Raw genomic sequence first — 13,531 nt, 5'->3', positions numbered from 1 at the left:
TTTCTCGTTCCACAGTGTTACATGTGTGTTCTATTGATTTGTCAGAAATCACACCCAAATTAAATGCAGGAAGCCCCACGTGCATATCCTGCAGCTTAGTGCAGCATCCTGTAGCTTCCATGTGACAAAAGTCATTGGATGAGTTTTTTGCTGACAAGTCACAGGTGCCCCTCAAACATCTAGCAGGTTTAACGTATAGACCAGTCGATGACTGTGAGTCAGGAGCAGGGACTACCTACAGCCAGTGGGATAGTGTAGAGAGAACCACTTGTGCAATCAACTTATCTTGTACATGATATTGCTAGTTTTTGCATGTGTTTAGTACTTGTGTTTTTGGAAAGCAAGTCATGATGAGGAATAAGTCATGTAGAATTAAAGCCACAAGTCATATAGTGTTAACAGAAAAGGCCAAAAAGTGTGATCCCCGACAACACCACCTTCAATCTGTGGCCAAATGAGCATCTTCTTTCCATAACTTAGCCAGAGACATTCCTCTCCGAGCAAGTTGAGCTGTCCAATGAAGTTGTTTGCAGCAGAAAAGAGCAGCATCTCACTTCCAGTGTTTGTAGTATTTTGTGATTGGGCATTCTGTCTAGTGATTTGGAACCGATTGAATCTGCATTACTTCTTAGCTACGTTGGCCTTGTCGTCTTGGTGCAAAACTAAAGACACAAGCTGTAGATACAGTTAAGGTAAGAGAAACAAATGTACCCCAGATGATTGCAATAAACATGTCTTTACTGGTGCATTCCTATTCATTGGTTGTGTAAATTGTAATGGCTGAACAAGTCCCTAAAAATTTCCCACTCTTTCTGACAGACGAGTAACGGTAATGACCCATGGGCAGTGTTTGACACTAACGCCTCCGGAGGCTTCTCCAACAACTGGGCGGCACAGCCAGAGGGCACAGAGACGGGCAAGAACAGCAACAATGCTTGGGGCTCCACATCATATGGTCACCCACAAGCCTATCAGGGCCCAGGTAACTTTTTTTTTTTTTTACAGGACTAAAAGAACTGTCAAAGCAGTGATTTGTAAAAAAAAAAAAAAAAAATCCCCTTTATTACAAATGCAGCTAATCAGCTAAACCATGTTTACATCACAAGTGTCTAGTAAAACATCTTTACTGGAAAATATAGACAATTATGTCGAAGCATCGAAAGCAGGATAAACTATTTTTTAATATGCTTGATTTCATAAGAAACAGTGAATGAGCAAGTAGTATATTCATGGACAATCTGTGTTGTCACAGTAAGGTTTTTAGGTCAGCTAGTGTGCTTAGTTGTAAATTATAGTTATATATTATATATATTTTGTCAGATGTGGTAAATGTGCAAAATTTAAAATATTATAATCCATATATTACTGACTCTTTTAACCAACTTGAGACAATTAAAAACATTCAATATGAATAAAATCAGGAAGTATCATTAAAAAAAATCCTTTCTGTATTATTCTGTTTTCCTTTCTGTATTATATATTTATGTCATGTGTCTGTGTTGAATTAGTCATTAGTTTGGCTGTTTTCTAATTTTGTGATTAAGTTCAAACTGGTTCTTTGTAAATATTTTATAATATATGTATATTTTTAAAATATCAGCAAGAGATTGCTAACTAAAATTGCCATTGTAAAAGTAATATCAGGTTATTACTGTTTTTATTTATTTACGGTAGTTATTTTTTTGGTAAATGTATTCTAATAATCTTCATCAACATGGTCATTTGTTCTTAGATAACAGGTTGTGTATTTCAGGGAATTGAAGCCAGCAATATGAACATTTTTTGCATAATGCCTGTGAAACTGCTCTCATCACTGCACACAGATGATTTACATAAATGAGCAGTTTGGAACATCCCTGTAGCGGAAAATTTCGTTTTGATGGCAAACCGCACAGTATGGACTTGTAGAGATTATAAGGTCTCAGTTTTTGTCTGTGATGTGCTTTTATTCTGACAATGGAGACACAATGATAAATAAGAGTCCTAAAATTGATTAAAATAGTGTAGTTGCTGAATTGAACTCTCTGCCAACACAAAATAAATGCAGGTTTTCCTACAAATGTTCCAATCTCTCAAAATGACCAACCATCTCAAGTAATTTTACACATGGCAACAGGAGAACTGTTTCACAGCCACAGCCACATCTTCCACAGTCACATCTGCAGCTGAATTAAGGTTGCATTCTTTTGAAAAAGTAATAAAGAGTATTAGATTTTGCTTAGAAAATTGCTTTAGTCAACTCTCCCACACACATCAGTTATAGATGTTAAAAGCAATACAAAAGCCCTAGATGAGGTTAGTACATAAATGAATGATTTACAAGCACATTCATATGAATATTAAATATATGTACCATCCTACAGTATAACTTTAAAACCCCTCTGACAAAATACCAGCTGTTATTTTATATTTTATTTTTCTTTTAACAGTTAACAGGGTAGCTTAAAATAAAAATCACGTTTTATTCTAACACTAAAAGTGCAAAATTGCTTGTTTGGTACATGGACTTTGTCTGCTTGACACCGGCCTTAAACTTACACTTAGAAAAGGTCTGTCGTTCTATTTGTTCTATTATATGTATCTCTCGTGTCCAAGAAGGATATAGGACATATGTCTCAGCTTCTTGTATTTGGATTATGAAATGAAAATAAAATAACCCTCTATTTTTTTAATTAGTTTATTTCCATTTTTGAAATAAAAAAAAGAATGACAAAAAAAAAACTACACGGACCAAGCTATTTCTTGTTCATTTTCCACTACAATAACTGAACTAAATACTGTTTTTAAATAAAAATCTAATGACTAAAGGTACACAGACGTAATTTGCTGCTTTCCAAGAGCCACTGTTTCATAGATTAATGACAAGCTTACTGAAATTTTTCCACCCATCAGACAATAAAAAGAGTAATCTTAGCTCTTAAAGAGGGACTTTTTAACACACTTGAGAGATTAAATTTGGACATTTTTATCAAGCCATTCCACGTAGCTCAGCCAGACATGCATTCTACAAGAATTTAATTATATAGAATATGTAATCTCTATGTAGAACTAATAGGAAAGGTTGTGGAATAGCTGCTCTTTTCAAAAATGTATTTTAGTGCAACCATCTTAGTACTGTGCTAAAATGTACTACACAGATTTACTTACTTACAATGTGTGCATCGAATACACCAAATATTTATTCATGAATTTACTGAACTGTTATTTGACATTTTTTTTATTGGTGATTTTAATGCCCACATAGATAACTTTACATATAAAACTACTAAGAAACTGTAAATGGCTCAACACATAACGTATGCATACTCTCTGTTAGCTGTTAGAGTGCTAAATATTCCTTCTGTTGTTGTGAAAGATCTCTTTATCTCTGAGAGCATTTTGTTGTCTTCTTTGATATGGTATCTCTGCCAGCTGTTTAGGCCAGGTCTGTCTATGTAAAGAATTTGCTGCTCAAACCTTTAGGGGAAAAAACTAATTAGCTATCACTGCTACACATGCCATGTCAGTGTGCACATTTAACACATTTATTTAGCCCTCTCACCAGATGACTTAAGTCTCGTCAGCTTGTTGTCATTGTCTGAAATCAATCCATACTTAGATGAAAGAAAGTTTTCTGTAAATAAATAAAGACTGAGGTCATTATTTTAATTAGCCTGAATAACTGCTACAGTCTTTGATGATTTGAAATTGATTAAGTGCATTGGTTGAGACCATGTTTATTTAAAACGCAGCAGCATGAGTGCTCATGAGAACCACAAGATCTGTGCAGACTACTCCAGTCATCGCACTGGCTGACCTTATTCTACAGAGTAGCATTTAAAATGATTTCAATTCATAAATAAATCATTGACTGCACTAAAACTAACTAAGCCAGCAGGCTCCATTGGTTTAGAAACAAACATAGTGAAGCAATGTTTAGTTATATATTAGAATAATCTCTCCCAGATTGTGTTAAATACTCTGTCCGTCCGTCCATTCATTCTGGAAAGAAACTCTTATATCATAGTAACCACCTTGCAACACCTTAGCAACCATCCCATTTGCCTTGGCAGACACCATCTATTTCTCTGTCTGTCTACTCTATATATTATATATTTCATATATTCTAAATGTTCTTTTTGATGTATCTTGAAATTATTTGCTTCTGTGTCCAAATTGTACATGTTTAAAAATTGCACATCTTTTAAACCCCTTTTGGGTCAGAACTAAACTTTTGTGTACGTAGTTTCCTTCTGTTATATAATAAATTATTTCTCTCCTTTCTTCTCAAAGACATTTATCCATATCCATACTTAATTGATTACACAGGTATACCGATTCTCCTGGATTGAATATAACATTCTGCATGGTTTGAACTTGTGTACAGACTCACAAGCATGTGTTTTATAAAATCTATAAGCTAATGATGTTTACCTGTTTGAGTCGTGTTTAGTCATTTTAAGTGATATAGCGTTTGATATGTAAGTGTCGACTGAAGTGCATAAATAAAGCAGCACTTAGCATGTAAATTAGGCTCTCGAACATTAAAACATTGCGTGTGCTGGGGTTTTGTTTTAGAATGTGATTTAACTGCTCTGTCCTTGTGTTGCTGTTTTCACTAATATTGGCCCTGTCTTATAGAAGCCAGGTTTGAATATAATAAATTGTATATGTAATCAAGGTCTAATTGTTGTGTAATCTTTATTGTGTGTGTGTGTGTGTGTCATGTTCTAAGGCGTTGAGGATGATGAGTGGGATGATGAGTGGGATGAGAGGAAGTCGTCAGGGGGCTATGCTGAAGGAGACATGGGAGAGGGCGGGGCAATGAACAGAGGAGGAGTGCATGGGTCCTCAATGAAAATCGCCCTCAACAAGTAAGGCAGCCATTTCAGGATTTGTTCAGACCAGTTATGATTTTTTTCAGCAACACTCACAATCTTTTCTAACCTTCACGTTCCGTTTGCAGATTCCCTGGCTTCTCCAAATCAGGTCCGGAGCTGTACCTCCTATCCAAACAGACTGCCAAAGGAAACAAATTATCTATATATGTAAGAGACCTGTCCACTATAGTTATTTAAGTATTTGCATGTTAAGGTTTAATAATAGCATGAATTAACTTTAATAATCAATACATATTTGAAATAAATAAATCTGGCAGTTATTTCATATCTTTTTGTAAAAACATTTTAGTTGTAGGGGTATCAAAATTGTTTTCTTGAATCGATACAATTACATTTCAGTTCAGTTAATCAGTTCAGTTAATATGGATCCATTTAGGAAAATGTCCATTTAAATTATAGGTTTAGTTTTGATATGAAATGAGAGACAATAACTCTTAACCTACAATTTTAGTGAGTACCTGAGCTCAAGCGATACCAAACTGATGTGCAGGCCATAAAATGATTCCTGAAAAAAGCAGTGGCTGGTCACACATTTATGCACAAGATTTATGCACACAGGGGAAAATCTTATTTTAAAGATCTATCTATGGTTTATATGACTCTATTTTGGATCATTTAAATACAGATCTAATTTGAATCAAAGAATAGATTTTTAGACCTCACATTTTAAGACATTTTCATTTTAATATTTTCTAATATTTTACACCCACATAAGAATGCTATAATGACGTATACATCATGTTTGATGCCTGTTTGGTATGTGTTTTGTTTAGAGAGGGGAGGTTGGGCCAGTGTGGGAATATCCAGAGATCCAGCTGGACTGCGTTGTAGCAGACCCAAAAAAGGGCTCCAAAATGTATGGCCTCAAGAGCTACATTGAATATCAAGTCACACCCAATGTAAGTATTACAACATACACTACAACAGATTTAAATAGAATCAAGTACTTGTAAACATTCCTATGTTCTTTTGTTTTGCAGACCACCAACAAACCTGTCAATCATAGATACAAGCACTTTGACTGGCTATATGAGAGACTTTTGGAAAAATTTGGTTCTGCCATACCAATCCCATGCTTACCTGACAAGCAAGTGACCGGTAAGGAAACTTCACTTACAGGCTTTGGGCCTGTCTACATATAAAGTGATTCACAGCCTTTTACAAGAATCTACTAAATGCCGTATATGTTAATGTTGTGTTCTTGCGTCAGGCCGCTTTGAAGAGGAGTTCATTAAGATGCGGATGGAGAGACTTCAGGGCTGGATGACGAGAATGTGTCGGCACCCGGTCGTCTCCAGCAGTGAGGTCTTTCAGCTCTTCCTCACCTACAAGGATGAGAAGGTGTGGAGAATGAATGAAAGATTTCTTTTTTAAAAATCCTTAAATTGTATTTTTTTGCTACACTGTTCTGCTTTTTGTCATTTACTTATGTGGTTATAAATGCAGGATTGGAAAACGGGGAAGAGAAAAGCAGAGAAGGATGAAACGGTGGGGGTAATGATCTTCTCCACAATAGAACCAGAAGGAGTGCCTGACTTGGAAATTCATGAAGTGTGAGAAAAAATTAAGCACTTAACCTTTAAAATGTTTTAGGTGCATATTGTATTTGAACCCAGTGCTCAGTGGAGTGCTGAAGAATAGAGGAGTAAATCTGTGTAAATCTTGGTGACTGATTAATTTTTAATTATTTGGTCAAATGATTTTGAATAGTGAAAAAGTTTAGATATAGTGTGATGTAATCTTTTTTACTGTAATTTGCAGGAAAGTAGATTTTCAAGGTGGTAGTAGTATTGCTTGTGATGTGTGTTTGTGTCTGTGTGTGTAGAGAACAGAAGTGTGAGCAGTTCAGTCGCTTCACCAAAGCGATGGATGATGGAGTAAAGGATCTGTTGACAGTAGGAAATGAGCACTGGAAGCGCTGCACAGGACGTGAGTGACCTGTCCAAGTCCTTCAAACTGACTATTATGTCATCCTGAGGATGCGCTGATAATAGAATGTCTGTGGAGTTAATGATTACTGAGAATCTTGCTGAAACCAATAACAGTAACTAGATAAACATGTACTTTTTCAGTGATTTTTTAGGGTGGTTAGAAACAAGCATTCCTGTTTTCTCTCACAGCTCTCCCTAAGGAGTACCAGCGGATTGGCAAAGCCTTCCAGAACCTCTCGTCCGTATTTACCAGCAGTGGATATGAAGGTACAGGATGCTGTCTGGCTATTCCCACTAAAAGTTATGGATGTAATGATAAATGTCTGACATTTGGTTGACCATAATTAAGGGTAAAGCAGTGCTTGTTTTTAAGCTTGTGGTTGTGGGTTTTTCGGCAGGAGAGGCCACACTAACTGACGCTCTGACAGCAGCAGGAAAGACCTATGAGGAAATCGCTCAGATGGTGGCAGAACAGGTACATTCAGAGTGTTTAGAGTACAGTACCAACCAGTGGCTGGATGCCAAACGGCCCTTAGTTTCCTGTGTTTTTGCACCTGGCTATGAATTAAGATGATATACACTGAAGTGTCCAATATGATTTCACACAGATAGCACAGAATTCTATAATTTGCCAGGCAATTGACCGGTGTAGTTGAGAAACACGTTTTTATGCATTTTTTGGAAGGTTACTTTGTGTTTTGTATAGTTTATGTATGAAGTTCAGATATAAAAAAATCTATCACTATTTAGTGATGCCTACAGAAAGCATATTTTCTTAATATTGCACACAACAAAAAAAGGGGAAGAGAAGGATGAAACGGTGGGGGTGATTATCTTCTCTACAATAGAACCATAATATTACACACAACAAAAAAGTGTTGTTTTGGCAGCCTTTACGCCATTATATCAAACAATGCATTTAAAGGCACCACTTAAGCCATTAAAATCACAGCATTAATTTGGATGTAAAAACAATCAGATGAGGTTAATTTTATTTTATTTATTTTTTTATTTTTTTACATTTTATTAAAAACATCACAGTGACACAAATGTAAAGCACATTTTTGATCAGTGGATAATGCAGTGATGCTGTAGGTTTTAGTAGTATCTTTAAAGGCATTAGACCATAAAGTGTGCCAGAATGGCGTTTCCGTTATTTGTAGCTGAGCGTTATTTATATCAATATTATATAAAAATTTCCATGAACAAAAATTTCTCCAGGTTTCTGTGTCACTCTTTTGAAGGGCAGTCTTAGTGCCGCTCCTCTTGTTGTCATATTACTTAGACTGTTGCCGGTTTCCGGTTTCTTTTTACAGCTTATACTTCCAGGAAATGCCCTTGATCCTGAGGTTCTGTCCTGTTATAAATAAGGTTTTCTATGACTGCTGCACAATACATTGTTAATTGTAACGTTCTGTGCAGACCGATTGATTGAATGTGCTGCAGTGTAGAAGTAAGCCCATTTAATGAGCATCATTAGCAGTCCAATGTGTTCCAGATGTCTTTCTCTGGATGTTTAGAAGACTTTAGGATTTTTTTGTAAAAAAAAAAAATTGCCTGTCTGCAATCTTTCTGTGTCAATGTATTTTTATTATGTTATTTTGTCCATATTGTGCAGCTCTATGGTTCTATGCAAAGGCATCAGGTTTTTTGTTTTACAGTATTTTCACATTCATGCTTTTTCACATTCTGACATAAGCAAAGTGGTAATCCTTTATATGTTGTTAACTTTTCATGATAATAGGACCAATGCTCCAAAATTACTTCCAGTGATCTTTTTTTTTGTATTATTAGTTTACTTGTAATGTTGTCATTTTGTGATGTTATTTTTCAAAAGCTATTTCTGCAGAGATTAGATATAAGATAAGTGAAAACAAATTATCAAAGTAAAAATAAACAATGGAACAGAACGTCTAAAAATTTACTTTAAACAATGATTACAATTATCATGATAAAACTGTGTATGTGAAGGACCTCCAAAACTTCTCCAACATAAAAACAGCACTTTAAAAAGTTTTCTTGTTTGATTATTCTTCCATTGTAAGATGACTCAACACAAACCAACCAACCATTCAAAAAAAAAAAAAAAAAAAAAAAAAATCACAAAGACGCTCGACAGCCCTCATTGTTAAGAATTAAATGGTGAAATGCTTAGACTTCTAAGACGGAATTTTAGAGGTGTGAAAAGTAATAACGGTAAAGGGACTAACTAAACAGCCAAAATTAAAGTAATTTAAAACTTTATTTTATTTCCAACTGTCAACAACTGCAAATGAAAAATACAAAGAGTTGTCTCTGAAATTTGCACAATACATCTTAAAATCACAGTACTATTACTCTGCGCATGTTGACATGTGCTTACAGGCAGATGTAGAAGATCAGGGCCAGATCCTGCCTGGTAACAAGGGAACAGGCTTGGCTCTGTTTTTCCCCTCAGTCATCCTTTCCATTCATGCTCAGAACTCTCATTCAGTTGTTAGTCTTCTCCCTGTTCATTAGCATCACATTCATTCAAGCTGTGATCGCTGTAACATGCACTGAAACAGAAACATGGTTGTTGTTGTTGTTTGATGTGTACGCAGCATCCACTCGGAGGACTTTTCTGGTAAGCATCCAAGCATTCAGATGCCTTTTGCGGACCATTCAGTTCTGGACCTCCTTTATTTAGTAGTGTCTTCTTATTTCCCTCTGTTATCTAGTGATGACTCATCTCTGTACATTGATTCAATCTAAAAATGCACACAGCCGGGTTTAGACGGTAATAGTCGTGGCTCTGCTGTGAGTTTTTGATGTGTTTTTCAACATGGAGCGTTTCAGTGATGGGGGTTATGTAAGTCCTTCAGGAACTCTTCCAATCACCCTCTCAGTCTCTCTTTTGTCTGTCAAGGGTAAAGTCCTTCTTCTTTTTGCTCAACAAAATAGAGTGAGGCTTTTTTTCTTAATGAGGGGAGGAACAGAGGCACTGTGTTGACCTTGTCCTGTAGCTGCACTTTTAGATTGAATCTATGGGCTAGTGATAAACTCTGCCCACAAGTACTTTCTTTCATAGTAACTGTTGCTAGGGTGGACAAGCTTTACAATATGTCTAATGTAACGAGATATTCTTTGTTTAGATTTTGTTTAGGAATTATTTTGTCTTTAGCAGATCAGTGTTTGTTCTAAGATTAAAATGTCCCAATTTGCAAGACATTTTTACTCCCTAAGTTCTGCAGTTAATACTGATTTATCACTAGAAGCCCTAGATGCAGTTAATCAACCATGAGCTTTGATTCATATTAAGAGGTTTGAATTCTTTAGTTTAGAATAGTAGATACGGAAACACTGGACTTGGACTGTGAATTATTTCAATAAATACATGCCCAAAAATGTACCTCAACCCATTTAAAAAAAAAACATTCAGATTTTAATTTGTTTCAAGCAGACAAATCAGTATGTTTTAAAACTTTATTGGGAATGGCAGGAGTCACTGACAGTTTTTTTCCCCCGTTCAATCAAATGCTGTGTAGTTCAGTACTAGAGTGTCTAATTCCTGTCTTTAAAACTGCCCCAATGTGACTTACTTTATCTTGTAAACACAAAAGTATAGTTATCCACTATAGGTGGGTTAAAAATCTCATACATATTTTTTCAATTTAAATAATCTGCTATCAATTCATAAAAACCTCAATATTTATAATTAGCTATTTTTTTTCCTTTATGTGCATGCATCTTTTAACAGCGGGCAGCTTCTCCCAGCCATGTTCTTCATGGAGTCCTTCACATCCAAAAAATAGTAAATAGTTAATAGTAAGTACAGGATACAAAGCAGAGGACCTATTTTCCCACAGCACCTTTTCCAGAATAAAGAGTGCATATTTTTGTCCCAAATTCTGTTGTTGAAATTGCCGATTGACGATTCTATGCAGTCAGCTATTCTTAATATTCAAACAAAACCTGTCACTGTAACTAAAACCTAAACGAAACAATATTAAACTAATTCAATTCTATTGGAAAATTATAAATCGGAATCAAAACAATTATATAAATTATATAAAGAGGTGATACCCAGCCTGAAAACTGGTATTTTGTGATTAACTGCAACCACTTTTACCTCAGCAGGGTATGCTATGCGCTATCATTCTATGCCTAGCAAGATGCTGTGTGGATTATAATGTAGCTTTTAGTATTAGGTCTTATGATGCTGTTTTAGTAAATTGTTTAAAACTTAATGTAGAATTTGGTAAATTTTTTGAAGCAGATAAATTAAGATTTTGGCGTGTGTTTATGATATTATTGACAGTCCTATTCCAGTGTTTATTAGCAACATTAGCCCACACTCCCCTGTTTTGTCCTAAATGCCAAACATGTATTGGCTCATCTACAGTATGTGAGGAAGAAGAATGATTCTAAGAACATAAATTTTTTTTTTTCAAATGAACTGTTCCTTGAGTTAATTTGTAGCATTTCAAGCATTACTAGCTACTAGCTAGCTAGCTAGGCGGAGGCAAGTTAGTTACGTTAGCATTAGCCTGGTCCCACAACAGAACACTTTCTCACATCAGTGCATATCAATGAATAACATGGTAGCTAGATTTGGATTTAAAAAACTTAAGTTTTACGGTTTTTTTAGGTTGAAAATGTTTTAATAATGTTGTGTAAAGCTTGTTCAGTTTAACAACAGTAGCTAAGAGTCTATTAGTGGGTGTAGCACAAAAAGACCATAAAGAATGATGATGATAAGCATATCCCTATTAAACATGTTGTTTATAAGGGCTTTTGCTTATTTATTGGTGCAGTCTGTTATTAGATATATTCGTTTGTGAGTGAGTATTGTTACTTTAAAACATTTCTGTTGGTTTTCGTGTGTCACCATAGACTGTAGTGTATTTAGCTAGCTTATTTTAAAGCTCCCCTTGAAACTGGTGACTCCACTTTTAATATTGAAATCTTCATGCTATTGTTCATACCATTTTACTGTGGGGGAAGAAAAAGGTATGTAGCTATAATTGTGTATGTGCGTAAGGCTGTGTGTGTGTGTGTCTAATTATCCTACCTTTTGTCTGCTTTCTCTCCTCAGCCCAGAAAGGATCTTCATTTTCTCATGGAGACCAATAATGAGTACAAAGGGCTTCTGGGTTGCTTCCCTGACACCATTGGGGTTCACAAGGTACTAATTATAGGAAAACACTTCCCATACAGAACACAGTGTATTTTAGAGGAAACAGCTGTGAACTGATGGCAAAGCCACAGAACAGATAGAAACAGGAATCAGTGCTCAGGTCCAGTGATTTGAATCACAGAGGTTAATCAGCACCTCCTGGTGGATTGTTATAGTACACTACATTAGGAAGCAAACTAAATACTACACACAGTATTAACACGTTGTTGTGATCTGTTTTGTTCACCCAAGGCTGCCATAGAGAAAGTAAAAGAGGCTGACAAACTGGTGGCCGCCAGTAAAATAACCTCTGCAGAAAAGGTCACCATGGGCAAGCGAGCCAGCTCTATGTCATATGCATTACAAGGTACTGTACAAAACTGATCTCTAAAGGTGTCTAGAGCAATAGTATTAATAGTGAAAGTGTTTTTTTTTTTTATTATTATTTTACAATTTTCTCCTTGTTCATTTTGATTCAGATAAGACTTGCTTGATGTACTACGGTTGCTTATTGTATATAAAAAAAATAATTAAAGTACATCACATAGCTGAAAACAGTAGGAACAGAGATTTTGAGGCTTGGAATTGCCCTTACTTTTGTTCATATTTTAAAGGTATCAGTGTATCACAAGCCACATAAGCCAGTTTATTAGATATTGCTTAACAACATGACAAAGTTAAAGGCAAGTGTGAGATGATTTACATAGTTCCACATAAGACTTAATCTTCATTTCATGTTAGCTACATTAGCCTTGTAGCTCCAGTACAAAAATAAATAAACTCCTGACCGAAACCATGTCTGAAAAGTAGCACCTGTGAAAACAGTTTAAATTTATTTTTGGCCTAATTATTTCTTTGTGCACATATATGTTAGCCCCCTGTTGATGATTAAAGATGCTACAAAGGGGTTCTTTTACACGTGCACCAAAATGTTAGCACTTTATTTTAAGAGTGTATGGGGCTGATTTCGACAGTAGTTTAGTACTGGATTGAATTTGAAGGGAGAAGTAAATTAATCTGATCTAATTCTGTAACAAAACTTTTTTCTGAAAGAGCACCTACTCGTACTGTGTGAGGTGATGTAAGCTGTGTGTTTCTTGGGAATGGAAGTGGTAGTCAAGTGTCACTTGCATCACAGCCTAGTTTTAAATGCTTACTCAATGTGTTCCTTTTAAAGCTCAGCAGCTTTTTAATGTTGGTCAGCATTCAGAATTGTTTCTAATATGTTTAGCACATCACAATAGCAAAAAGTGTCACTCTGTCGTCCGTTATCTGGTATAATGCAAATGTAATACAATACTTTGTAATCATGCTTTGCGCATTGTTACCTTATGTCTGCCTGCATGATGTATGTCCCTACAGCGGAGATGAACCACTTCCACAGCAACCGCATCTATGACTACAACAGGGTGATGCAGCAGTACCTGGAGGAGCAAGTGAAGTTCTATGAGACGGTGAGGGTTTTTTTTTTTGTTTTTTTAATAGATGTTTCTAGTTTTAGGAGCATATAGACCTGCACGTAATGCCCATGCATTTATAGCACGGGTACAGCGTTTAGATTGTGGATTGGTCCTTCAGCATTT

General features: G+C 35.7%; 1 protein-coding gene across 4 annotated transcripts in view; it reads left to right on the top strand.

The window, feature by feature from the left end:
• The window catches only part of snx9b (sorting nexin 9b), a 30,821-nt gene that overhangs the window by 15,791 nt on the left and 1,499 nt on the right, over positions 1-13,531 (top strand). For 2 of the 4 annotated variants that reach the window (XM_007253923.4, XM_007253921.4), the window contains 14 exons: positions 820-982; positions 4,273-4,308; positions 4,715-4,853; positions 4,946-5,027; positions 5,654-5,779; positions 5,861-5,978; positions 6,091-6,221; positions 6,327-6,433; positions 6,706-6,809; positions 7,001-7,078; positions 7,210-7,286; positions 11,868-11,957; positions 12,201-12,315; positions 13,311-13,402. In XM_007253923.4, the coding sequence (XP_007253985.1) occupies positions 820-982; positions 4,273-4,308; positions 4,715-4,853; positions 4,946-5,027; positions 5,654-5,779; positions 5,861-5,978; positions 6,091-6,221; positions 6,327-6,433; positions 6,706-6,809; positions 7,001-7,078; positions 7,210-7,286; positions 11,868-11,957; positions 12,201-12,315; positions 13,311-13,402 (1,458 nt within the window). The remainder of the gene's footprint in view (positions 1-819; positions 983-4,272; positions 4,309-4,714; positions 4,854-4,945; positions 5,028-5,653; positions 5,780-5,860; positions 5,979-6,090; positions 6,222-6,326; positions 6,434-6,705; positions 6,810-7,000; positions 7,079-7,209; positions 7,287-11,867; positions 11,958-12,200; positions 12,316-13,310; positions 13,403-13,531) is intronic. The other 2 variants (XM_007253922.4, XM_007253924.4) reach the window with 1 other exon arrangement.

This window comes from Astyanax mexicanus, chromosome 1, assembly GCF_023375975.1.
Source record: "Astyanax mexicanus isolate ESR-SI-001 chromosome 1, AstMex3_surface, whole genome shotgun sequence".
Lineage (NCBI taxonomy): Eukaryota > Metazoa > Chordata > Actinopteri > Characiformes > Acestrorhamphidae > Astyanax > Astyanax mexicanus.
Note: the sequence above shows the minus strand (reverse complement) of the source record. Positions and strands in the feature narration are given on the sequence as shown.